At 42.6% G+C, this 27,689-nt stretch overlaps 1 protein-coding gene across 1 annotated transcript in view; it reads right to left on the reverse strand.

Annotated features, from left to right (window-relative positions):
* lama4 (laminin, alpha 4) overlaps positions 1-27,689 on the reverse strand; it is a 53,940-nt gene that overhangs the window by 13,455 nt on the left and 12,796 nt on the right. The window contains exons 6-22 of the mRNA XM_028039616.1: positions 26,425-26,525; positions 25,369-25,549; positions 24,015-24,095; positions 23,777-23,928; positions 22,737-22,847; positions 22,097-22,208; positions 20,715-20,879; positions 19,962-20,155; positions 6,360-6,476; positions 5,426-5,574; positions 4,645-4,786; positions 4,463-4,556; positions 4,262-4,378; positions 2,109-2,294; positions 1,859-1,998; positions 975-1,139; positions 333-478 (exon numbers count right to left, since the gene is read on the reverse strand). Of these exons, the coding sequence (XP_027895417.1) occupies positions 333-478; positions 975-1,139; positions 1,859-1,998; positions 2,109-2,294; positions 4,262-4,378; positions 4,463-4,556; positions 4,645-4,786; positions 5,426-5,574; positions 6,360-6,476; positions 19,962-20,155; positions 20,715-20,879; positions 22,097-22,208; positions 22,737-22,847; positions 23,777-23,928; positions 24,015-24,095; positions 25,369-25,549; positions 26,425-26,525 (2,353 nt within the window). The remainder of the gene's footprint in view (positions 1-332; positions 479-974; positions 1,140-1,858; positions 1,999-2,108; positions 2,295-4,261; positions 4,379-4,462; positions 4,557-4,644; positions 4,787-5,425; positions 5,575-6,359; positions 6,477-19,961; positions 20,156-20,714; positions 20,880-22,096; positions 22,209-22,736; positions 22,848-23,776; positions 23,929-24,014; positions 24,096-25,368; positions 25,550-26,424; positions 26,526-27,689) is intronic.

Here is a 27,689-nt window from a genome sequence, read left to right on the forward strand (position 1 = left end):
AAAAGGAGCAATGGGAGGTAGAGATAAGCAATCCTGTCTCTGATTGGTTGTTTCTAGTTAACAATGGAAGAAGGCACAGATTATCTGTGTCATAGCAAACTGTCACAACATGGTGGCAGTTTCAACAAATACTTAAAAAGTGCTTTTTTAATAAAAGTTATATACTGCAGCTTTAATGAAATCGAAGAAAATAAGCTTCACATTAAACTGATTGGATTTCTTCAAAATGATTTTTGTGACAAATATAAATGCTAACTGCCAGAGAATATTAATGATAGCTAAGGATTCTAAGGTAGTAAATGCTTTGAGTTTTACTCTTAAAGGTCCTTTACCTTTCTACTTTGATATAGTTAAAGACTGCTGGCCACTGACTGACTGGCTTGGAGGTCAGAGGGATTTCCACATCGTCTCTCCCGAGGTTGTACACAAACACAAGTTTGTCATTCTTGATGGCCAAACCCATGTAGTCCTTCCTGCCCTGAAAACAGAAATAAAGTTTATTTCCACACTGTGAGTTTTTACATGGCTTTACCATCTTATATCAAGCTGGGAAAGATCATTTTAATTCTGTATTTTACTCATTTTAAATATCTGGCTCTCATGTGTGCATACCATTAAGGTTTATACATGGGCTATTATTCCAAATAATACGAAATTGAACAGACAACTCCATGGAAAACAACAGACTCCCAGAGAAACCACACTGACTGGCTGAGAGTTGGAACAGTCATGAGATGAACAGATGAACTCCAAGTTGAATGGAAACAATTGCACTTTTGTCTCAGGCGTCTCCTGGAAACCCTCAGTCTGGGCCAACTGGCTTGCTTCAAAGCTTTTCACACTAACTGCCAAGATTACAACAAACGCTCCCCGTCTCTTCGCTGCTCTCTCTCTTTGCCATGACCACCGGCTTCAAGTCAGGGTAAACAGCTTTTCTCTAACCCTAAAAAATGCAATCTGCTTGGATTACTCACACTTCTGTCTCCCAAATACAGGATGAAGCGGTCCTCTATGGGGTCTTTGTCTGGGTCCACCCTCATGAACAGGCTGATGGACGTCACCGTCTTCAGCTCCTCTGGGTTGCTGGGCGGATGAACCTCAACTGAAGACCGTCCAGTAAACTTCATGGACACCTGAACCTGAAGCCAAATGAAAACCATGTGTTAGAGCTTCTTGTAATATGAACACTTTATACCCTAACCCACAAGAAAGAAACAAAGAAAAGAAGTATAAGTGGATAACTGTAGTCACAGGTAGTTACATCTTGGACTATTTGAAACACATATCTCTGTCCAAAGTCATCAGCATTTTCAGACTTGTGTTTATTCTGTTTGTCAATGTTCATTTATATTTGTCTTTTAAAAGAAAAATAGTTGGGAGACACTGCCTTCAGTAGCTGTTCTGAATAATTTAAAAGTTTTATACAATGTTTGTTCACAATCATCAAATCACACATAGCACTAATTACTACAAATGTCAGATGTCCGAACACAATAAACACAGACGAACAAAGATGATTAAGCCCTGTTGGGACTTTAACTGGAACTGAATGCTTTGGTCAGATCTAACAAGACGACTCTTCTCCAGGTTCAATTTGGCATAAACAAAAAATAGCATGTAGAAAGGCACCTAGTATCCACTCCCAGTAAATGTGGTCTTTATTTTTTATTTTTTCAATCACTGAATATTTGAATTCAAGTTCAAGGTGGGATTTTCTAATATTATTTAGAGATTATTTTACTGCAGTGGAGTAATATGGCTCAGTAAACTGGATGGATCGAGGTTATCAAGTAGATCCCATGTTCTTCACTGTGACTGTGAAGTGGTTTGTAGTCAAACATAAACGCAACAAACTAACTTTCTTGGCCACACTTCTGGCTTGAGCGATGAGCTCTCTGATCCTCAGGATGTTGGTGGTCACGTTGTTCACAGGCTTCTTCTCTTCAACCACCTTCAGCTTGTCCAGCAGCTCAGGAACAAGCACATTCAGGTTTTCCACTGCAGGACAGATCCGGGAACATGAGCAGAAATTAGCTTATGATTTTTTTTTTTTTTTTACTGTTTTCACAACTTTCACACAGAAACTGTTTTAAACACAAACTTTTCACCTGCTTCCTTGGCAGATGCAACAGCATTTTTGTATGCAGCAGCAGAGTACTCGTTGTTTCTCATGTTGTGAGCCCACTGCTGCACTTTGTTGTTGATGGGCGTGACGGTCTCAAGCACCTCTGCTGAGCGGTTCAGAGTCTCTTCTGCCACTTCCAAAGAAAAGTTCAGACGCTGCGGGGTTCGGTCTGAAAACGGTTGCAGATTAACGAGAAACAGAAAAACAGAGAACTGAACTCAGTCAGTGAATATTTCAGTTTGATGAAGGAGGACTATTGGAGGTTAAAAACTGATTCAGACATGGTTAATAAAAGTATGACAATTTGAAATACAGAAAAGAGACAGTTCAGTTTTGTAGATCGTATTCGGTTAAAGGGGCAGAATTATGTATTTTTGAGGCACACGGTGGCATTTTGTAGCACAGCACTACGTTATCTTCAGTTGTTATAAAAATGTTGTATATATCAAATATGACTCAAAAGAAATTTTACTTTGTAATATAACGCCTTAAAATTGGGCCTCTGTGGCTTTAAAAACTCCTGCTCACAACGTTTTTACCAGGGTTTCACTAAGAAGTAGATTCTATAATGAGTTAGCTAATTGTTGCTGGCTAGTCTGAAGGAGGGGGATCAAAGAGGTCGGATATGTGAGGCAGAAGCCTGGAAACTGCAGCTCTGAGGAGGAGCTGCATCGCGAAGGCGGAGATTGGTCCACCCAGGCGTTTTGCACAGCTGAATGGTTGCCATGGAAATTAGAGGATTTTTTAAACATGCATGAAAGAATCAAGGCAGCATCCAGGTATGTTTGTGATGAGGGAACAGAACAGAGTCGAAAAGGTTCTTAAATCGAATCTCAACTAATGAGTCACGTAGTTCGTTTTGTGATTGTTATTGTGTACAAAAACGGGACTTGTTCGGAAGGCTAATTGGAGCTAATGCTAGCGGACTTCTACACGTGTGTGTGAGCTAGCTGAAGGACTGTGGCGTTCATTTGAACTTGTGTTTTGCACTTTTTGAGAGAGTTTTCACTCAAAGAACATTATTTTGGTTTCTTTATTTTATTTTATTTGATGCTTCTTTATGGGTTTGTTACAAAAACCAGATATGCCATCTATTTAGGACATATGTGAAGCTGAGTACAGTACCGAGGCACAATATTAAAGGAGTATTGCGCCTTTTTCAGTTCTATATTAAGAGTAGAGTTTATATGAGATGTAAAATATTATTCTATTGAAACAATGAACATTGTTTATAGCTGAGGTGATTAAAAATGGTAAAAGCTATTAGATTAGTTAAAAGCCATTTTATATACTTCTACTTTGATAGTTAAATAGAAAAGGTCTCAGAAAAAGGGACAAGGTATTGGATTTAATCACTAACTGCAAAGTTAACATGGTTTAGAGAAGTAAAGGCTATTTGTGAATTAATTTTGTCATTTGATGGAATTCATAATGTTAAATGGAGCATGTTAAAAGAATGATTGTTTGGTTTACAGCTATTTCTTATGTAATGAAGCTAATGGTTCTCTACTGAAGTATGCAATACCTGAAGTATGAAGTATGTTTATAACACAGAAGTAGAATAAATCTTCCAGTTGAATGTGAAGGAAGCTCAACATGTGTCTCGTCTTTCTCATACCACAGCATCGCACGAAGAGGGAAGATCATTCTCTACATTACCCTCAGCCATCCGCACACACACACACACACACACACACACATATATATATATATGCATATGTATATACACACTATATCTATCTATCTATCTATCTATCTATCTATCTATCTATCCATCTAGATGGAAACTATCCATCTAGATAGATAGATAGATAGATCTATCTATCTATCTATCTATCTAGATAGATCTATCTATCTATCTATAGATATGGAAACTATCTAGATGGATAGTTTCCATCTAGTTTCTAGATGGAAACTATCCATCTAGATAGATAGATAGATAGATAGATAGATAGATAGATAGATAGATAGATAGATAGATAGATAGATAGATAGATAGATAGATAGATAGATAGATAGATAGATATCCTGCCCCTTTAAGAGGTCATGAACAATCAGTATCTATTTTGCGGCTCCAGGCTCAGTTTCTACTAGTTCCCCAAACAGATGAACAAAGACACCCAGACATATTCTTACCTGTCTGAATCACCCGGATGTCATTCACTATCTCTTCTAGTTTTTTCTGATTTTTTTCCATGGTCCTCTGAGTCTCCTCGATATATAGCATACCATCAGCCACTTTCGTATCTACATCTGTGAAAGAACAACGAGTTGAGCAGCAGAAGCACACCACACAGTACAGACAGTGAAGGCGCCGGACACTTGGACTTTTCCTACCATGCTGTTCTGATCTCAGTGTAACAGATTGCCGGAAGGCATTTTCACTCTGTGTCACCAGATATCCAAGCTGGGTTTTAATCGTGCCAATGGCCTAAAACACAAAAGAAAACTGTCACTAAAGTCACACTGACTCACAAAGGTAGAACACTGTGGAAGGCGAACAGTGACGGGCAGCATACGTCTTCTGCTCTCTGAGATAAGTTGAGCGTGGTGAGGGAAGTGATGTTGGCATCGTCGATGTATTTCACTATGTTGTTATAGACGTTGGCAGCACTTATTGCTCTCTGAACAAAACCATTGGCGTCGCCTTCTTTCAGATCCCTGGAGAAGATAAATTTATAAATCATTTAAAGTGGATAGAAAAAACAATTCACTTGGAAGCACAGACAGGAAAATTTGGGCTGATATTGATATCGATGACGTCCCCGCTGCTTTGCTGTTTCAGTTAAACTCCCCACAGTCCTGCACTGTCACTGTCACATGACCAACTCCTCCTTGTTCCCCCCAGAAACAAAATGCAACAAGATGGAAATAAATATCAATTGTTAATATTGGTTGGTTTTGCTCAGGATAGTTGGGGAGCGGTTCATTTCTTCAGACGCTAATAATAGCTCGGGTTCCATCTTTTCACAGATTATTTGTTTCAAACTGTCATGACATGGTGATAGTTTTAACATATATGTAAAAACTTTTTTAAAATAAAAGTTACACACTTTTAGTTACACACCTTTAATTTGCTATTGTGTAACATAAAAACATCCAAATTGCAATAGAGCGGCATTGCTAAAAAAAACAAAACAGAATCCTTTCATTATCACAAAAGCATCTCCACAAGTTAGCTTTTTGGACTGATTGCCTGCGGGGTGCCAAAGTGTTCACAGGGCAAAACTACTTCCTGTTTCAGCAACATGATATGTGTGTGTACAGAGGTTTCTGTCCGGTTGCAGAGAGGTTTCTCACTCCTCCAGCTCGTAGGCTAGCCTCTCCAGCTCCGCAGCGTGATCATCGGCCTTCTGGACCAGGTCTCTGTCGACCTGCGACAGACGCTCCGTCTTCTCAGTCAGCTTCTGGCTGGCGCCGTCGATCTCGGCGTGGTACTCTGTCACATTCTGTAGAGGTTAACACACAGCTCAAGCCAGACATTTACATATTCTGTATAGAAAGAAGCATTTTGGGGTTTTTGTTCTGGCTCTGTGACACCAAAGCAGACTCCAGCGTTCCTGTTTCAGGTCAATTAGTATCAATAAATTCCTGATTAAAGAGATAGAATTTTTTTTAACCTCAAACTTTAACTGATAATTTTACTAAGAACCAAGCAAATGTATGTTAACTTCTGACTTTGTAGAAAGCTTATGACTTGAGTCAGGTTCTTTCCAGTTTGTTGGAATTTTGGTCCATTCCTCCTGACAGAACTGGGTCAGATCAGTACGTCACTCAAACGCACATTTTCAGATCTCCATTCAAGCTTGTCAATTGGACAGAAGTCATAGCTTTGTGATGGCCAGGCCAAAACATTAGCCACTTACTTACTTGAACCTATGCTGAAGGTCATTGAACATTAGGAGGAGCCAGTTGGGACCAATTTACACTGATTGGCTGATGTTTCAAGGAGATGCCCAAATATTTCCACAAAATATTCTTTAATTATGGAGTGCTATTTTATCAAGTGCTCCAGTCTTCACTCTCCTTTGTATGAATGGATTGCACTGGATAACTAAACATAAAATCACAGTGTGCTCTTTGCAGGTTAATAATACTGAGCAGACAGTTGTGCAGTTGTAATTTTTAACAAAGCTAAAGTTGAAAGAATAAAAGCACCAAAATGTGAATAAAGTGTTTAATTATCACTATGTAGAGATAGCTAAACATTATATTTAGCTGTCCACCATCTTACCTGCACCATAGCATCCACCTCAGCCACCATCCTCTCAGCGTCAGAGATGAAGGCTCTGCTGGTCTCCAGTGTGCCGTTGATGGCCAGCTGGTCCTCTGTCAGCCTCTGCTGTTCTGCCTGGAGACAGAAAAACAACACTGGGGTCATTTAGAGTTATTGTATGTTGATGCTGGATGGGGTTGTCCTTTTCGTTAAGTTAAAGAAAATGACTTTTTTAAACCCCTGAGTATTTTACCTGAATAGATAAATGTGTTTCCAAAAACAGAGTAAAGGCTGCTTAATATCATATGTCAGGAAATATGAAATGGTTTCCATTTAATAATGTGAATAGGACTACATCTAAGGTCAGACAGAGAGGCTTGGAGAAAAAAATTGGAGGCGAGGCAGAGATGGTTTAGACGTGCAGAGGAGGTAAACTGAACATAGTGCTCACTTTGTACAGTTAAACTTATTGGTTGACGTCTCCCTAATATTTCCACAAAATGGTCTTTCATCATGAGGCCATTATGAAAGAACATTATGACATCATTATGGCATTGGTTAAATGTGAAGATGCCAGATGGGAGTAAATGAGGAAGATCACAGAATTCCTGTGTGTAGTGATGAAGAACATGAAGGCGTCTGGTGTGACAGAGGAAGAAGTTTGAGACATGATTGGATGGAAATAGGCCTGTCACGATGACAAATTTTGCTGAATGATTAATTGTCTCAAAAATTATTGCGATAAACGATAATATTGTTTGAAGACCTTTTAACACTGATGTAATGGAAATGACGTAATAACGCATGTGATTTCCTGCCAAAGATAGATACACTTTATTTTCAAAAGAATATTTAACACTGGAGCTGATAAACAAAATAAACAAAACAACCAAAAACAAAAATAAAATGGATTCTTAGTCTCCATTAACAAAAAACGCATTTGGAAAGAAAAACTAAACAACATAAAGCCAAAGTGGAAATAAATACTGGATTCAACCTAAAGACTGCAGATTATGAAGTCTGTATATTATGTTGCCCTTCAGTAATAATTAGATTTAAATAGAGAAAATGGGCACATCGACTACCTGATGCAATAATTCACACTACATGATTTTTTGCTCCTATTTTTCCCCTTACAACAATCTGAAAACGTTGGTCTTTCTAAGATTGTGTGGTGTGTTATGGTAGATCATCGTTGCCGCTCCGATCCAAATCAGGGGTTTTTCCCGACTGGGCGCTTAACGCAGCCTGTTGAATGTGACAGGCAGCCAATCAGAAAGCCTGGATTCTCCCCCGCGCTTTCTGAGGGGAAATTACGGAGGGGAATCCCAAACAGCTGACATGATACGTGGAAACTTTAATGTTTATTCAACATGCAAAGAATATAGAAATGACAAGAAGAGGAGTTGGAGCCAAATTGCTACCGCAGTTGATAAACCCGGTAACTTTTCAGCTGTTCTTCGTTAACGTGACGTAAATAGGTTCTAATGATTTTCATTCAGTCAGGACTGACACTAGCCACATGCATTGCAGGTAGACTGTAGTAAAGCATTGATTAATGCCTGGTTTTAAAATTAGTTCACTGGACTTGTAGCCATTATTTTGTGCCCATTGTTGGACAAAACAGGGCAGGAAGGAACCCGATCGAACCTAGGATTTCTGTCGGCTAATGTGTGATCTGTCAGGTTTTGAAAATGGGCCGACAATCGGCTGACAGCTCTAAGATCGTGACATGCGCGCTGTGCTTTACACTGAGGAAATGAGAAAGGATGGTCAGTGGAGAGCACCGGAATTGAGCCTTTTTTCATTCGGTGTCATCAACAGAAAGAGAAAAAGGCCGGAAGAGACGATAATGCCGATAATTGAAATGACGTCGATAGTTTTAATTTATCCTACTGTAACGATTCTGTGTTTTAGTTTTCTGGGGTTCATATGGTTATTTGTATTTGCTATAAGTTGCATTGTGATCCTTTGTGATCCTGTGGTAGATTTCTCAAACACTCGCATCATCATTCCAAAGATGAAGGAAAACTGTGATGTCACAACTAGAGTCATGCTTGTGATGTCCCAGCACTGTATGTATGTGTAACATAGTTAAAATGGTTCACGTTAAATCCTGCTAAAATGCACCATCTGCTGGTCAAACGGTGTATTGCATTCACCCTAGAAAGAGCGGGGTATTATGGGTAATCCTCAGAGCCGCGAGGATCACTGTCGAGGTAACTGTCTCTGCAACGTGATAAAGAAATATTATTTATAAATTATGTTTATGGTTTTCGTTTTTGCATTTTATTTAAAAATGTTTAATCCAGGTTATGCTAGTTTTGCTATTATATCATTTTTGTTGCGATATAGAAATGTTTAGTCCGTGAGAAAGTGTGGCGGGAATTTCCCACACAGTAACATTATGGCTCCTTCTTTCATGCCAGAGACTGACCTTACCTCGGTGCCCATGTGTGAAATGCAGGTGGAGAATTAAAGAAAACAACTGATGCCAGATTGAGCTCCTTGTCTTTCATTTCTGCACTAAGAGAAGCCACCAGAACCACATAGGCCACATTGGTGCTGTGACTCGTCCAGAACTACATCGGACTGGGCTGGTGACTTCTGATCTTCACGTCGCTGGAGCTCCACTGTACCATCTGGGTTTTCAACAATAGTCTAAGTAGCACATCTGAGTGTTTATAAATCCTTGTGAAAGGATATTTCTTTTGAATGCTTTTGGACTTTTGTCAAAATGAGTTTCAGTAATTTTGGACAATCAAACATGACTCCACTCTGTAGGGGTAGAGGTAGAAGGGTTCTTTAACACCCCTCTTCCATTTAATGGGTGACAAAGTGTTGGGTGGGGCATTACTTGATGTAAATACTGAAAATGACTCATTTGTGACTGGGGAAGCAGTTACACCCAGTAGCCAGACCTGTCCTAATATTCAACCTCGTCAGTGTTCTAGCACATCTACCCCAGATCCTCATGTTAATAATGCTGGGCTAGTTGATCACATGAGCACTATTGTCCAACAAACAGGGCAACAGCTGGCTGATAGTGTTGTGGCACACCTGAACTCAAGCACCCCAAGTGGTACTGCAATAAAAAATACTCAAAATGAGAGCCATCAAGTTCCATGCAGCTCATTAGAACTTTCTCAGGTCCAGCTTGTCTCCAGAAGCCAGGTGAGAGAACCACCTATTTTTAAAGGGGAGAGTTCTGATACAGTTGATGAATGGGAGGACTCAATGAAAAGTTACATCAAAAAGAGTGGTGTACAGCAGGAACACCAAGCTGAAGAAATCCTGATCCATCTTAGAGGCAGAGCAAGGGATGTTGTGAGGTGTGGAATACGCAACTGTGGAATTGATGTTCAGCACAATCCACAAGCCATCTATTCACTTCTTCGCAAACATTTTGGGTCCGATCAGTGCTCTTCCGTACCACTGGCTGATTTTTACTCTTTACTTAGGAACAAAGCGCTTTCAGAGGGAGATTGTTTGCAGATAACGACGGATTTAAACAAGCATTGTTTTGTGAAAACATGTCAAGGCAACATTACTCCAACAGTGAGAAAGCTGAACAAGGCTGGGTAGAGAACAGACCATCTCCAATTGAGCTCCAGAGAGAGATCCAAAGACTTGGATCTCTTTTGGAAAAGGAGAGAGCGAGATTGTTTGACGAGACCCAAAAGCTGGAGACCACCCAGAGAGAACTGGAGGACACAAAAAATGAGTTGCAGATGCAGAAAACCATCAAGAAGATTTTTATGAACAGGAACATAGAGTTGAAGACAGAACTAGACGCAGTAGAAAAGTTTAACAGTCCAACGACTCTCAGCCCTGCTGTTATCGCTTCTGACATGACGAAAAAGCAACTGCAACAGCACTTACAGGTAGCTGATAATGTCAGCGAGGAAGAGTTCATGACACAGATTAAGGCAGAGAAAAAAAAATAACGCCCTCCAAGAGTAGCTGGACCACATCAAGGCTTGCTACGAGGAGCTTCAAGCCAAATCCAAGAAGAAACTGCGGGTTGAAATGCAGCTGATCTATGACGACGACAATGAGAAATATCTGCAGAGCGAGCTGGAGCAGATGAAGACTTCATACCGACACCTAAAGTGGAGGTATGAAGCAGATGTTTCTGCCCTTAGACAGCAAAACAAGGATTATCAGCTTGAAATGGCTCGTGTGAAGGAAGCTCATTTGGAAAAAGCCAAGAATGACCTTGAGCTTATCAACGCACTCAGAGAAGAAAAGGACGATCTGGACCAGAGAAAGACAGAAGAGTTCTCTGTCCTGGAAAAGGAATCAACTACGACAATAAGACATCTTCAATGTCTTCTGGACCTGGCAACAATTTCTTACGAGGGACTTAAAGCCAGACACGAAGGACATGTTTCTGGTCTAATGCAGCAGGCAGAAATATTTAAGCAGAACGTAGATAAAGAGATGGAAGCTTCTTCACAAAAAATCAACGAGCTTGAAGCTGAGAAGGACAATCTTCAAAAAGAACTGACTGCCTTCCAACAACTGCACTCCGGCTGTGAGCTCAATTGCAAAACAGAGCAGGAAAATATGAAAACTGAACTTCAAGACTCCTCCATGGGCTGCCACCTTATCGTGGTGGAGGGGTTTGAGTGCCCCAATGATCCTAGGAGCTATGCTGTCTGGGGCTTCATGCCCCTGGTAGGGTCACCCAAGGCAGACAGGTCCTAGGCGAGGGACCAGACAAAGTGCAGCCCGAAGACCCCAATGATGAGTAAAAACATTGGACTTGGTGTTCCCTCGCCCGGACGCGGGTCACCGGGGCCCCAATCTGGAGCCAGGCCTGGAGGGGGGGCACGATGGCGAGCGTCTGGTGGCCGGGCTTTTACCCATGGAGCCCGGCCGGGCTCAGCCCGAAGAGGAAACATGGGCCCCCCCTCCCATGGGCCCACCACCCGTGGGAGGGGCCAAAGGGGTCGGGTGCACTGTGTGATGGGTGGCGGCCAAGGGAGGGGACCCTGGCGGTCCGATCCTCGGTTGCAGAAACTGGCTCTTGGGACGTGGAATGTCACCTCTCTGGTGGGGAAGGAGCCGGAGCTAGTGCGTGAGGTCGAGAGGTTCCGGCTAGAAATAGTCGGTCTCACCTCGACGCATGGCTCTGGTTCTGGAACCAGTCTCCTTGAGAGGGGCTGGACATACTTCCACTCTGGAGTTGCCCAGGGAGAGAGACATCGGGCAGGAGTGGGCATACTTGTTGCTCCCCATCTCGGCACCTGTACGTTGGGGTTCACCCCGGTGAACGAGAGGGTAGCATCCCTCCGCCTACGGGTGGGGGGACGGGTTCTGACTGTCGTGTGTGCTTACGGGCCGAACGACAGTTCAGATTACCCACCCTTTTTGGAGTCCTTAGAGGGGGTACTGGAGAGTGCTCCTCCTGGGGACTCCCTTGTTCTGCTGGGGGACTTCAACGCTCACGTGGGCAACGACAGTGAGACCTGGAGGGGCGTGGTTGGGAGGAACGGCCCGCCCGACCTGAACTCGAGCGGTGTTCTGTTGCTGGACTTCTGTGCTCGCCATGGATTGTCCATAACGAACACCATGTTCAAGCATAAGGGTGTCCATATGTGCACTTGGCACCAGGACACCCTAGGCCGCAGTTCGATGATCGACTTTGTCATCGTTTCATCGGATCTGCGGCCGTATGTCTTGGACACTTGGGTGAAGAGAGGTGCGGAGCTGTCCACTGACCACTACCTGGTGGTGAGTTGGCTCCGGTGGTGGGGGCGAAAGCCGGTCAGACCTGGCAGGCCCAAACGTGTTGTGAGGGTCTGCTGGGAACGTCTGGCGGAATCCCCTGTGAGACGGAGCTTTAACTCCCATCTCCGGCAAAACTTCGAACACGTCCCGGGGGAGGTGGGGGACATGGAGTCTGAGTGGACCGTGTTCCGTGCCTCCATTGTCGAGGCGGCCGATCGGAGCTGTGGCCGCAAGGTTGTCGGTGCCTGTCGCGGCGGCAACCCTCGAACCCGTTGGTGGACACCTTTGGTGAGGGATGCTGTCAGGCTGAAGAAGGAGTCCTATCGGGCCTTTTTGGCCTGTGGGACTCCGGAAGCAGCTGATGGGTACCGGCGGGCGAAGCGGCATGCGGCTCGGGCAGTTGCTGAGGCAAAAACTCGGGCGTGGGAGGAGTTTGGAGAGGCCATGGAGAAAGACTTCCGCACGGCTTCGAGGCGATTCTGGTCCACCATCCGGCGTCTCAGGGGGGGGAAGCGGTGCAGCACAAACACTGTTTATAGTGGGGATGGTGTGCTGCTGACCTCTACTCGGGACGTTGTGGGTCGGTGGGCAGAGTACTTCGAAGACCTCCTCAATCCCACCAACATGCCTTCCACTGAGGAAGCGGAGCCTGGGGACTCTGGGTTGGGCTCTCCAATCTCTGGGGGCGAGGTCGCCGAGGTGGTTAAAAAGCTCCTCGGTGGCAAGGCCCCGGGGGTGGATGAGATCCGCCCGGAGTTCCTTAAGGCTCTGGATGTTGTAGGGTTGTGTTGGTTGACGCGACTCTGCAATATCGCATGGACATCGGGGGCAGTTCCCCTGGATTGGCAGACTGGGGTGGTGGTCCCCCTGTTCAAAAAGGGGGACCGGAGGGTGTGCTCCAATTATAGAGGGGTCACACTCTTAAGCCTCCCTGGCAAGGTCTATTCAGGGGTCCTGGAGAGGAGGGTCCGTCGGATAGTCGAACCTCGGATTCAGGAAGAGCAGTGTGGTTTTCGTCCTGGTCGTGGAACACTGGACCAGCTCTACACCCTCGGCAGGGTCCTGGAGGGTGCATGGGAGTTCGCCCAACCAGTCTACATGTGTTTTGTGGACTTGGAGAAGGCGTTCGACTGTGTCCCTCGGGGAGCCCTGTGGGGGGTTCTCCGGGAGTATGGGGTACCGGGCCCTTTGATACGGGCTGTCAGGTCCCTGTATGACCGGTGTCAGAGTCTGGTCCGCATTGCCGGCAGTAAGTCGGGCTCGTTTCCAGTGAGAGTTGGACTCCGCCAGGGCTGCCCTTTGTCACCGATTCTGTTCATCACTTTTATGGACAGAATTTCTAGGCGCAGCCAAGGTGTTGAGGGGATCCGATTTGGTGGCCTTAGGATCTCATCTCTGCTTTTCGCAGACGATGTGGTCCTTTTGGCTTCATCAGATCGTGATCTGCAGCTCTCGCTGGAGCGGTTCGCAGCCGAGTGTGAAGCGGCCGGGATGGGGATCAGTGCCTCCAAATCCGAGGCCATGGTCTTGAGCCGGAAAAGGGTAGAGTGCCTTCTCCGGGTCAGGGGGGGTGTCCTGCCCCAAGTGGAGGAGTTTAAGTATCTCGGGATCTTGTTCACGAATGGGGGAAGAAGGGAGCGGGAGATCGACAGGCGGATTGGCGCAGCCTCTGCTGTCAAGCGGGCGCTGTACCGGTCCGTCGTGGTGAAGAGAGAGCTGAGCCAAAAAGCGAAGCTCTCGATTTACCGGTCGATCTACGTTCCCACCCTCATCTATGGTCATGAGCTTTGGGTCATGACCGAAAGAATGAGATCGCGGATACAAGCGGCCGAAATGGGTTTTCTCCGTAGGGTGGCTGGGCTCTCCCTTAGAGATAGGGTGAGAAGCTCAGTCATCCGGGAGGGACTCAGAGTAGAGCTGCTGCTCCTTCACATCGAGAGGAGCCAGTTGAGGTGGCTTGGGCATCTGGTCAGGATGCCTCCTGGACGCCTCCCTGGTGAGGTGTTCCGGGCACGTCCCACCGGGAGGAGGCCCCGGGGAAGACCCAGGACACGCTGGAGGGACTATGTCTCTCGGCTGGCCTGGGAACGCCTCGGGATTCCCCCGGAAGAGCTGGAAGAAGTGGCCGGGGAGAGGGAAGTCTGGGCCTCCCTTCTGAAGCTGCTACCCCCGCGACCCGACCTCGGATAAGCGGAAGAAGATGGATGGATGGATGGATGGAACTTCAAGACGGAGATGAATTTGGACCTTCAAGACAAAAAGTGGCAAAGTGGCAAGAACCAAATGAGAAACACACGACCAACATTTCTGACCCTGCAGCAATGAATCAGGACCGTCTCTTAAAGGAAACCCTGGCAGAGGACGTTGATGTTCCTCAGGAGGTAAATGATTTTGTGGAAGTGAGTGATCCTGAACCCATCGAAGTGACAGACAGCTGTGTGGAAAAACTGTCAGAGGAACCAGTGGAGGCAGTCGGCAAAAAAAAATCAGTGTGGAAAAGGATACGAGACAGTTTGAGGCTCAGGAAATCACAAAAACAGAAGAAAAGCAAGTAAACTTCTTAATCGAGCAACTAGGAAAAAATGTCTAGTTAATTTCTGAACCATTTGCAAAACCCCAAATTACATCTCATATTTTAGACAAAAAAAAAAAGGTCAGCACGGTGACGCAGTGGTTAAAACGACATCTTCACAGAAAAGAGACCTTTGTTCTCAACCAGGCGCCTCTTTATGTGGGAGTTTGTCTGTTCTCCCTGTGTTAGTGGAGGGTTTTCTCCGGGTGCTCCGGTTCCCCCCAGGATTTCAAAAATGATGTAAATTGGGGTGATTGACTAATGTACATTGAGGTAGTATTAATTTCTAGAAAATTGAATTTGCAAACGGTTCAGATTAGAGAAACATAATGTCAGGTGAGAGTTGCTCTCCACAGGTTGCTCTCCACAGGTTGCTCTCCACAGGTTGCTCTCCACAGGTTGCCCTTTGTCACCAGTTTCTAGATGCAGTCAAGGTTTTGATTGGATCCGTTTCAGTGGCCTTAGCATTGCATCTCTGCGTTTTGCAGATGTGACGAGGTCCTGTTGGCTTCAACAGCTGTGAGCAAGTAACCTTTGTTGTAGGCCTAACAAGGCGAATGCCTGAACTGGAAAAGGAGTGGCCCTTGCTGGCCCTTGGTGGCCCTTGCTGGCCCTGCCCATTCAGATTTCTGGCTCCCCACAAGACAGATTATGAAGATACTTTGAACTAACCAATAGCATACAAAGCTAATGCTGATGTTACACCAGTGAGTCACTAAGGAGAGTCTTGAAGCTCAGCACAGATGGACAGAGTACAGAAAAGATGTTGCAGTTTTTTCCAAATAATCATGTAAGTTGACTAATGTTGTTGTGTCCACAAAATGTTGGCTACATGATGACTAGTTATTCATACCAATATATCATGAAATGCCTGTTAACATGAATATTAATGTTGCTGTTAACCCATGTAATATTCCTTTATAGATAGTTGTTGCCAGGAAAAAACCCAGTTCTCTTTATTTTCTTTGCAAAAGTTGTTCTCACTGTTGCTTTTGATATATTTCAAAGAAATATTTTTTGTCACAATAGAAGGAGCAAAGAGTCGGAGAGGAGACAACAGACCAGAGGCCAGCAGCAGGACCATGATGTAGGATCTTCTCTTACCTGAGAATATTTTGCTTAAGACGAGCAAATTATTACTTATTAATAATTTGTTTATTACTAAGATGGGGCATAAGCAAATTATTACTTATCTGGATGATAAGTAATAATTTCCTTATAACATATTACTTATTTCCACACCTCACCCATACAAACACAAAACCAACACAATGCTTATGACCCACATAAGCATGCAAACCTAGTGTGTCTGACCAAACAAAGCCAAACACACACAATGCGACACAGCCACACACACAAACATATATTCCTACATAGCCTATTTCTTACAAATTACGGTACACTAAATTATAAAAATAGTCAAATAAACCTTACCTAGTAGATATGAACTCTCCTCTTGCCGGTTCTCAGGCTCAGATTCTGTCTGACACCCAGAGGAGGTGAAATGATCCCATACGCTCCATTTCTTTTCTTTTTGTAAATATTTCTGACAAAATGTAACTGTCTAAAAGTCTGTTACACTAATTTTTTGTTTAATTTTTAGCTTCACCACACAGTCACATTTAGATATGGAAAAAGTGTGAGTCACAAAAAAACCCCAAGCAGTTTTGAATCTGAACTCAGATCCAGAACCGCACAGCATTCTGGGAGATGTAGGCAGAGGCATGACTTTAGCAGTTCTTCCTCACTCTCTCTTTGGTTACCTAGCAACTTAGTCATTCTTTGATTACCTAGCAACAACCTTTTGCAAAAGCAGCAACAGTTTCAGGTTTGGCCACTGTGCCTCCTAACTGGCAAAAAATTAAAAAAACAAACGTGGAGTGAAAACTGGATAAAACAGGACATGTCACGCCACCAGTTAGGTAGTATTTTGGATAATTAAAATAAAAGACTAATAAATAATTATCAATATGAACAATTACTGACAGACTGATGTGAAATACTTATACTGCTATGAGTTTTTCAGCTATATTGTCCAGCTTACATTCAATAGAGATCTAAAAAACTCGTTTCCTTCCCTTGTGAAGTGACGTTTACATACGTCGCACTTGTTTATAGTCTGATTTAATGTCACACAGAGATGTTTCATTTTATGTCATATCGTCAAATACAACATGTCCTTGGAATTCATGCGATATAATTGAATACTGTAAGCCTTTCTTACGGTGTACATGGTACTTTCTGCTATAATGTAAGGTTTTTCTATGCATGCTATATAGGCCTGTCACGATAACAAATTTTGCTGAATGATTAATTGTCTCAAAAATTATTGCGATAAACGATAATATTATTTGAAGACCTTTTTACACTGATTTAATGGAAATGACGTAATAATGCATGGGATTTCCTGCCAAAGATAGATACACTTTATTTTCAAAAGAATATTTAACACTGGAGCTGATAAACAAAATAAACAAAACAACCAAAAACAAAAATAAAATGGATTCTTAGTCTCCATTAACAAAAATTTACTTGAATAAAGACTAAACAACATAAAGTAAAAGTGGAAATAAATACTGCATTCAACCAAAAGAGTGCAGATTATGAAGTCTGTTTATTATGTTGCCCTTCAGTAATAATTAGATTTAAATAGAGAAAATGGGCACATCGACTACCTGATGCAATAATTCACACTACATGATTTTTTGCTCCTATTTTTCCCCTTACGACAATCTTAGAACCCCGGCCTTCTAAGATTGTCGCTTACGATTTTGTAACCGATCATCCTGTAGTGTTTGGTGTGTTACGGAAGATCAGGATGTTCAATACATCGATCACGGGAAGGTTTTGAGTTGATCTCGGCAGCAGGTGACAAACTGAACGCCGCCAGGACGATGAGACCAGAACTTCCTCTTCTGACGCGCTTCTCAAAATATTCACTAAGATCCTAAACGTTTGTAGCTTCATTAAAGAATAATATATATATATATATTTAAATCAACAAAACCTGTTAAAATTTATATTCTCAGTAATTATTGTTTCAACAAGGTGTTGCGCAATTCAGTGCGTTTCAGTTCCATTAACAAAAAAAAAGGCGACAAAGACCGAGCAGGAGTTTGATTAGCTAATCAACCAATAATCGAGAAATAAATATCAAGCCTGGAAACTTGACATCGTAACGGACTGAATGTTATATTTTTAACCTAATCGTTGCTCCGCTTGCGGGGCAGGCGGTTGCCACAGCAACGGGCGTGCTTAACGACAAAGACAGAGAGAGTGTAAGACGATATGAGAATCTCACTGAGGAAGAAATGTACTGCATTAGGTTTTCTATCACTTTATTATTTCTGCTATAACTGATGAATATTCGCATATAAAATAAGTCAATAAAGTTTAATTTACAATTTTTATGTCTTCCTGTCATGAGAGGTAGATCTCAGCCGGCTGGTGAGAGAAAAAGTAGATCTTGGTCTCAAAAGGTTTGAGCACCCTGCGGTAGATCATCGTTGCCGCTCCGATCCAAATCAGGGGTTTTTCCCGACTGGGAGCTTTAACTCAGCCTGTTGAATGTGACAGGTAGCCAATCAGAAAGCGAGGATTCCCTCCGCGCTTTCTGAGGGGAAATTACGTCGGGGAATCCCAAACAGCTGACACGGCGCAACCCGAAGTCCAGCGGACATTGGAGATGATATGTGGAAACAACATTAATGTTTATTCAACATGCAAAGAATATAGAAATGACAAGAGGAGGAGTTGGAGCGAAATTGCTACCGCAGTTGATAAACCCGGTAACTTTTCAGCTGTTCTTCGTTAACGTGACGTAAATAGGTTATAATGATTTTCATTCAGTCAGGACTGACACTAGCCACATGCATTGCAGGTAGATTGTAGTAAAGCATTGATTAATGCCTGGTTTTAAAATTAGTTCACTGAACTTGTAGCCATTATTTTGTGCCCATTGCTGGACACCACACGGCAGGAACGAACCCGATCGAACCGTTATAACTAGGATTTCTGTCGGCTAATGTGTGATCTGTCAGGTTTTGAAAATGGGCCGACAATCGGCTGACAGCTCTAAGATCGTGACATGCGCGCTGTGCTTTACACTGAGGAAATGAGAAAGGATGGTCAGTGGAGAGCACCGGAATTGAGCCTTTTTTCATTCAGTGTCATTAACTGAAAGACAAAAAGGCCGGAAGAGACGATAATGCCGATAATTAAAATGACGTCGGTAGTTTTAATTTATTGTATGATTTATCGTTTATCGCAACAGGCCTAGATGGAAACATATAATCCACTGTGGGAGGCAGAAAGAAGAAGTTGGGGTTATGCCGGAAGCCTCAGAGCGATCTGTGGGGTTTATTGCAGATTCAGTCTGATGTTTTTCAACTAAAAAAAAAAAAAAGAAAAGAAAAAAATGTAAAATCCCACCCCACATTCCAGACTTCCCAGTGGAATCCGCTTAGAAAGACACAAAACGGGCAGAAACAAAGTTCTCATTTCTAGACTTATTTAACAGAAGAGTAAAATTCAACAGGTATTCCAGTTTTCCTTTTACTATCAAAAGAAATGATCTCCTTTGGTTTCTGCCTTGGATGTGGTTCCTGAAGTGTAATTCTCCCTCAGTCTCCTGAGCTGCAGATGTTCAGAGGCATGCGCCCTGTGAAGCGTCCATGCAGACTTTTAATTTGAAATGTGGTTAACTGGAACGTTTTAAAGCCAGAAATAAGAACTAGCTGTAGATGTTAGTGAACGGGGAGAGATTTTACTCTCCTGATGTTTGGTTGTTGCAGTAGTCCAGGAATCCTAATGAGTCTGTTTTCCTTTATCTTGATTTAGTCTTTTATTTTAAACAAAAATAATAAGAAAAAAAATTAAGATATCCCTATTTGTGACTTGGAGGACTCCAAACCATTAACTGGTACTGTTTTAATTAGAAATTTCCCCCCACAAAGAAGAAATATGTCTGTCAAAATAAGTTACTGTACTGTGGGAATCTAAAGTTCTTCTCATGTGGAGATGATATCATGAGAGCAAGCGCTGCCTCTCCCCCTTTTAATGTAATGCTCCCAAACTCCCACAGATGGTTTTGCGTTTCTGTTCTCACCGCTAAAAAACATGAGGACCAGACCGACCAAACATGCGTGACTGAGTCCAAAATCGAGATAAGAATCAGCAGACGCCACCTGGAGCGACCTCACGTTGGAACCTTTTCTAACGGTGGAGTCGTGGGGAATTGATTCCACCAGTGCATTCTGATCAAAAAGTAGCGACAAAGTGTGGTTCCAAGAGCACAATGCTGGGGAAATCACCTCTTTCCTCTGGAATTTGAGGAGGCTGGCTCTGTTCTTGTCCTCTGCTTCCTGCACTGTGCCGGCTGCGCTCAGCAGAAAGTCCCGGGCCTCAGAGAGTCTGGAGGAGAAACGGGACAGGATCTCCTGGACGGACGGGACTCGGCCCTGTGAGATCATCAGCTTCTTCTCTAACTGACGGATGCGCGTCAACACTGGAAACAAGAATCAAATGTTGATTCGTTACGACTGGAGGTGCTAATGATCTCATAGCTTTGAATTTCACAGGCACTGTGTGCTTTCAGAGCAAGCTGTTGAGACCAGGGAGCCAAAGGGGCGTGGCTTAGACCATGCAACATTCACCTGAGCGACGGCTTTCCTGAGGGGAAAATATGATTTAGGCCAGGGGTGTCAAACTCCAAGTCCTCAAGGGCCACTGTCCTGTAGTTTTTAGATGTGCCACAGGTACAAAACACTGGAATGAAATGGCTTAATTTCCTCCTCCTTGTGTAGATCAGATCAGAGCCTTTCTAATGACCTAATTATTCGTTTCAGGTGTGGTGCAGCAGAGGCACATCTAAAAGTTGCAGGGTTTAAAGTCTCAGTATGAGTTTGTCTGCCCTCTGTTTGACTGGGAAGTTACCCAGGACAGAACAGGATCTGGTTTAATAAATGAACCAATGCAGAGCAGAACCAATCACAGCTCGGCTTCAGGAAGTCATCACTGTATATGTGCAGAATCCTGCTTTGCAATGAATAAATAGTTTTCCTCACAGTCGTGAGCTTCAGTTGTTTCGTCCGTGGCGATGGGTTCCCGTGGTGACAAGTCGAGCTGTCTCATCCATGACACCATTTCCTGTGCGAGCTCTGTGTTACGCCTGACGGTCTCTGGATCCATCTCCTGCTGGACGTTGTACAGTTCCCAGTCGTGGATCATATCTGTGGACACACACACACACACCAACACACACATGGGCTCCAATGAGAACTCTATGGGCCTTTGTCTAATCAAGTTAACAGACACTCAAGCACCTGCAAAGGACGTTATAAAACACTTCAATTTCAATATTTGTCTGTACGGTGTAGTATCAGGTGGACATTTTAAAAAGACGCGGGTTGATAGCTGCTCACTGCGGCTGCGTAGCAACCGTCTCTAAGCAACCGTGACAGTTGTTGAGATGTGTGTGATAGGTGTGTCTATCAGACATTTATAGCAATACGGAATAAACCGCGTCCCGTATTGGTTCAATACGGGACGGAGACAACAACAACAACCACCTGTCATTGTAGGCTAGCTTAAGATAACCTGAATATTTACAACTCTCTTGTTGATACACTAACATTTCTTACCTTCTGTCTTTCAACCACTTTGAAAAACTTTTCTTCGTCTCTCCAACATCTTTATCCCTCCCCCTCTTCCGTTTTGTGTTTTGTGCCCCGGAGTTTTTTTTCTGCCGCCCCATCTTTAGCTCCCTGTTGTAGAGGCATTACTACAATTCAAATAAAAAAAAAAACAACAAAAAAAAAACGCGCCTCAGCACGTTCTCGAAGGGACGCTGCCCAAGCTGCCTGTATGGGACAGGAGAGCGGCTGGCAGGAGGGGAGGGGCGCCTAATCAGTGCTGTTCCTCTGTTATTGATCATTTCATACACAAATAGCTGTTAAGTACATAAATTGATGACTAGGAAAAAAAAATCAAAAGTGTTTCACTGTAAAGATGGTTTGTAGTTTGTTTTGTTGCAACCTGAAGTGTGAAATAAACTTCAGTGGAGTTTGAAAACAAAATATGTGTATAGGTTTATGTCTGGTTGAACGATGTGTCCAGTTGATTTTCATTTTCTTTTTTTGGGAGGGATTTTATTGTAATCTTTAGGGGGGGCAGAAAATCTTTGGGAAGCACTGGGCTAGAGCAGCATCAAATTCCACCACAAAAAAGAACAGGATTTATTTCTACTCAGTTGGTTGGCAAACTGTTGTTTAGTCTGCGTTTACACATTCATTGGTGGTGATATCTTCAACATATCCTTTTTCATTTCAAATCATTGTTTATCACCTGCAAGTTCAGTTTTTATGAAAGCTCTACTAGTTAAACATGTTTTTCTCATCCACCAAAACTGCCAGAATATATCTGGAGACTGAACAGCCCGTGTTGGTACCTTCGATGCGTTTGTTGAGATCTGTGAGGTTGGTGTCGAGCTGCTCAGCCATGGCCAACATGTCTGCCGTCTCAGTTTCCAACTGAGCCCCCCGTCTGTTCACCTGGCTCTCCTGAACACAAACACAAACACACAGCAGATTCTACAGGAGCCCATTAGGTCAATTCATGTCTCATCAGGGCTAACAAAACTGGATTTGAGTTGTTTTTAAAAGAAAATATTTACAATATTTGGACAGCTCCATCTACTAATTATCAAACAGCTCTTCTTCTGCACTGAGCCACAGATGCCGTCATGTTGCTTTTTGTTTTTGACCTTCAGTAAGTGGTTTATTCTTTGAGTCTTCCTAAAAAGTTTACATTTTCCAAAGCACCTTACAGGTTATAGAATACAATTGAAAATTAAACCAAACAACTTTTATTAACAAATGAAACTTGCCTCTAACAATTAAATTCCATCGACACAAAGGCCAAACGACTTTATTGAAATATAGTTCATTTAACTGAATAAGAACACACATGGTAAGAGATTTGAGCAGGAATAGGATTAATTCATTTTTGAAGGAGAAAAGAACAATACGACTCATAATAACCAGCTGTCTCTTTTCTTTAATCCAACAGAAGACGAAGACTTTACTGACCGACTCTCCGAGCGCGTTGATGTCCACCACCACAGCGTCTGCAGAATCTTCCAGCTCACCAGTCTTTCCTTTCATTACAGACAACTTATTCCTCCAGACTTCAAACTGCCTCTGAAAGGAAAGCAGTGAAGCTTCTTTACTCCAAAACGTTCCAGAAAGTTAAAAATAGGGAAATGTCATTGTACTGTGAAAACGATGTTAAGACATCATTTGTTTGACTGCCGTCCCCAAAAGTGGGAATAAAAACTATCTTTCTTTAGCAAATAGTCTTTGCAATAATTTACATTATTTATGAGTAAAAGTTCACAGATTGCTATAATCTTTTAAAATAAACTGTTGTCTGAATATATACTCAGCAAAAATGGAGCCATAAAAACACCCAATAAGAGCCACACAGCAAAAATTCAATAACCTTCAATTCTATTCAATTGTTGATTAATTAAGTCTTTAACTTTCATCTGGATGTGATGTAAATATGAATACCATTTTCCCTTCAATATTTAAGATAAAAGCATTATCATATTCAGCCAGACTAAAACTGCAAACATTACAAAAGTATTAAATACTGCTCTTAAATTAAGAATACATTTTTTTATCTTTGGCATTTTGATCCTGCATGTCAACAAATTTGAGTAATTTGCTGAGAATATGGGCCGGAAATACAAACAGAAGTCTTGATCTCAATGTGCCAATCTTGATCCCAATATCAATACTCACCTTATTACAGTTAGTATTGATATTTAGATCAGTATTTATATTGACAGCGCTAAGTCCTGCCTCCTGGCTGTGATTGGTAGTTTCTAGTTAGCCCGAGACAAGGCAGAGGAGCTTGATTTTTTCACAGAATATCTGTTTCATCCAACACTATCATCACACAGCGATAACAGGGTGATTTTACATAAATTTGTAAAAAAAGAAAAATTAAATGCTGCAGCTTTAAGGCATTTTGTGAAAACAGCTACAAAGTGATGTTAAAATAAAATCTCACTGTTGTTGCTACGAGATAAAAATAAAAACAGGACCACATATTGCTGGTTCACCTGCAGGTGGTGAGCGGTGTAGTTGTAGTACTTGAGCCTGTCGTTGGCGGCGGCCCCCGTGGAGATGTTCAGCACTCCGACCTTCAGCTGGTCCAGCGTCTTATTGGACAACGTCAGGTCTCTGATCAGCTGCCAGATGCAGTCATCACAGTCTGGAAGCAGAGAAATATCCACAGAGACGTTGAAGCGCTTCTCCTCCTGTCTGCTGGGTGGTGAGCTGAGGCTCAGCTCCACTCACCGTTGTAGCAGAGGTTGACAGTGGCCTCTGCCAGGCATTCTCCTGTGTGCATGTTGCAGTGGCCGCTCTCGCAGTCACACTCTGCAGACAAACACACGTCCAGTCAGGATCTGATGAAACACTTCAGAGCTCTCATTGTGTATGCTGTACTGAAGGTGGGTGATATCGGCAAAACAGAATATCGCAGTACATTTTTTCAAATACTTTGATAATGATATCACAGACAATACTCCACATTTGACGCTTTTTTCAAATTGAATTTGGCCAAATATGTAATTTTAAACTTAAAAACAGATTTTCTATTACAGTCACCAGAATAAAAAATTTATTCATATAAAGGTATACAAAATCACAGAATATGTTTATGTGTATCAAAGAAAATATAAAATAGGTAAATAAATATACGTAAACTAATTTTGGCCATCGAAAACATTCTGAAATCCTCCACCAAGTTTAAATAAAAATACTTAAATGCACAAATGACAACGCTGTGTTTCAGAACATCAGTTTTAGAAGATGTGAAGTGTTTTTTTAAGAACTCAAACATTGTGTGCAAGACTAAAAATCTTGTTTTGATATAAAAGGAAAACTTACTTTTAGAAACCCATCAAAATATGTCGCATAAAACCCCCACAAAAAGTAAAACTTGTGCACTTTGTAATGATCAGGATTTTTGTTCATTTTTTCCATGTGTGACGGACTTCTCCACTGAAGCAATGATGGTCTGTCGGTGTTCTGGTTTTTAGCTTTCATGTTCCTGCAACTGCACCAGCAGCTACAGAAACTATTAGACATCAGTTCCTTATCACAGATATCAGCGAATTCTGTGGTAGTTAGTCCAGACCGTGGACCAGCTGTCCAGCTTGGTGGATGGCAAACAACTATAGGAAGCATTGCTATAGTTGGAGTGTAAGGAGTGTGGACCACATAGAGCCGCACGCTGCACAGGTTCACTTAACTGGTGTCATCTTTTGATTTTGCATTATTAATTTTTATACCAGTGTCAAAAAAATCCACCTGTATTACCACAAACAAGACGATATGGCATACACTTATGCTGTCCATATAAATATCAGGAGCTGCAGAGGGTGGTTTGGCGGGAGGCCTGAACATCTGCCTTGTGGTTTCCCTGCTGAGGGATTAATGGTTTCAGCAGCTGCACAATGTATACACGTTTAAGCTGCATGGTGATGTCATCCGGCTCTCTAACACCAGTGCTGCTTCAGTTCTGGGAATGGAAGGCTGAGTTCATCCTGTTCCGACAGGAATGCACACGGCATTCTTCAACAAGCTCTTCTAATTCTCTGTCTTCTAATTTTCAGACAGAGAAGGAACATTTGGTCTCCTGACTTACTCCGGCAGCCGGACGGACTGTAATCCCAGTATCCTGAGAGGCAGCGCTCGCAGTAGCGGCCTCCGGCCCCCGGGCGGCAGGGACAGCTGTGGGTGAGCGGATGGCACGTTGTGCGGAGGGAAGCTGGCCCACATTCACACCTCCTGCAGCCCTGACAGCTGGAGAAGCCAAAGTAACCCTCCTGGATTAAGAAAGCCCCCAAAAACAAACAAGTCAAGTTATATTGAATCTGGGAACTGTGGGATCATTTTCCCTTTCTGTTCGTGCAGTGACTGAATAAATGCTACAGCTCATCATTTGACAGGAAATGTAACCACAGTGCAGTTTTAGTTGCCATGTACAATTCTTTTGCCTCCATGTTTTTATTAATTTGCCAGAGCTACTGTTACTTTCACTGGAGTATTATATGATAGTCCAGTTGGGATGGAGGTGTGGAGCTGAGTTATTCATTATTTTGGTAGCAGTCGATGTAAAATGAATTGTATCAAATATCTACGTAATCCATATTTGTAATTATAAATTATTGTTACATACTGTAAAAAGAAAATGGGGGGTAGTTCCTGAGTGTGACATTTTTGACAAGGTTGTGTATGATGCAATCAGCAGGTCTTTTTGTTTAGTCGTTGATCATTCTGTGGAAAATAATTCATACGCATATTGACTTTGTTGATGATTTTCCATTGATACTATGGTAAACTCGGATGAGGATCAGAAAGCATATTCTGAACCTCAGGTTGAGATTCAGATTAATAAATCAGAGTTCAAGTATTTAAGATTTGTTGCTCAATTTTATTTTTACATATGTCATTATTACAATATTACTGAGGTCAAAATTAAGTTCAGATAGTTTAGAAATTAATATTTTATTCCAGCATGAATATGTTGTATGTTTTGTCAAGATATTTAATGAAGGCCTTGGAGAAACATTGATTTAGTGATTAATGTGTTAGAAAACTTTCATTCTGTCCTTCAACATTTTCATGAAATACAACAATTTGTTTTCTCTAACCACCGATTTACAGCATTAGTGAGCAGAAGAGCTGCGGTCGGTCTCACCTCACACTGGTCACAGAGACGACCTTTGACTCCGGGCTTGCAGTGACACACTCCTGTCCGGTCATCACATGACGAGGTGCCGCATTTGTCACACTTGCACACTGGGACAGACAAGGACAAACACACACACACACACCGATGAGAACCTACGACGTCGCAACACACACCGTGCAAGGTGGAAGGGGTTTGTTCTAGAATTAGCCGTACAGTAATCTGTTAACCAGAGCGGTGGCCTCGACTTGTTTTTCCACAGAGCAGCTTTCCCTCTGTGGGACACGCAGTCGTACACACCTGTTAATCTGAAGTAGTCAGGACTTAAAGGTTATTGTGGCACCAGAGGTCTTTATTTATTGGTAGCTGGACAGGAAGAGAAGTGGACCAGGAATCGCACCAGCGACAGCCACGCTGAGGACTGCAGCCTCTGCATGTGGTGCTCCTGGGACAGAACAATCACATCACGACGCTGCCACTACAGAAACGCCCAACTGCTGTCACTGAAACAGACCACAGCTAATGACAGCTGTGTCCACAAGCTTCCCTCCTGTCCCCATCCTGCAGACAGCTGACTCACTGACGTTACCCCATGACTTCTTCAAAGATTAAAGATGCAACTATAAAACGGATTTATAGATTATTATACCCTTTTATTGCTTCTACAAATCAATCGTGATCAACAAAATCAGGCATTTTTAACCAATAAAAAAATACAATAAAAACCTTTAATGTGAAAATGAAATTGACTGCGACAAAATAAAGACAATTAAAGGGGCGGCATTGTGTATTTTCCAGACACTTGGTAAAATTTTATAGCATAATCAAGTAACTTTGTTACCTTCAGTTGTTATGAAAATGATGTAAATATTAAACATGACTTAAAAGAAATTTGACTTTGTAATTTAATGCCTTAAAATTGGGAAAATGATGTCTTTAAGAAGCTCCTGCTCTTTCTGAAAATCCGCTTTTGGGAAGTCATCACAACATGTCTCCTCTATTAAACCTTTAACAACGTTTTTACCAGTGTTGCACTAAGAGGTAGCTCATATTATGAACTCAGAAGATGTGCATTTTAACCAGGTGTTTGCTAATTGCTGCCGGCTAGTCTGAAGGAGCCGGTGGAGGGTTGTTCTGTGAGGCAGAACCTTGGAAGCTTAGAAACTGCAGCTCCGAGGAGGAGCTTTGTCCTCGAAGGCGGAGCTAAGTCCAACCAGGCGTTTTGCACAGCTGATTGGTTGCCATGGAGATTAAAGGATTTCTCAAACATGCAT

Source organism: Xiphophorus couchianus, chromosome 15 (assembly GCF_001444195.1).
Source record: "Xiphophorus couchianus chromosome 15, X_couchianus-1.0, whole genome shotgun sequence".
NCBI lineage: Eukaryota > Metazoa > Chordata > Actinopteri > Cyprinodontiformes > Poeciliidae > Xiphophorus > Xiphophorus couchianus.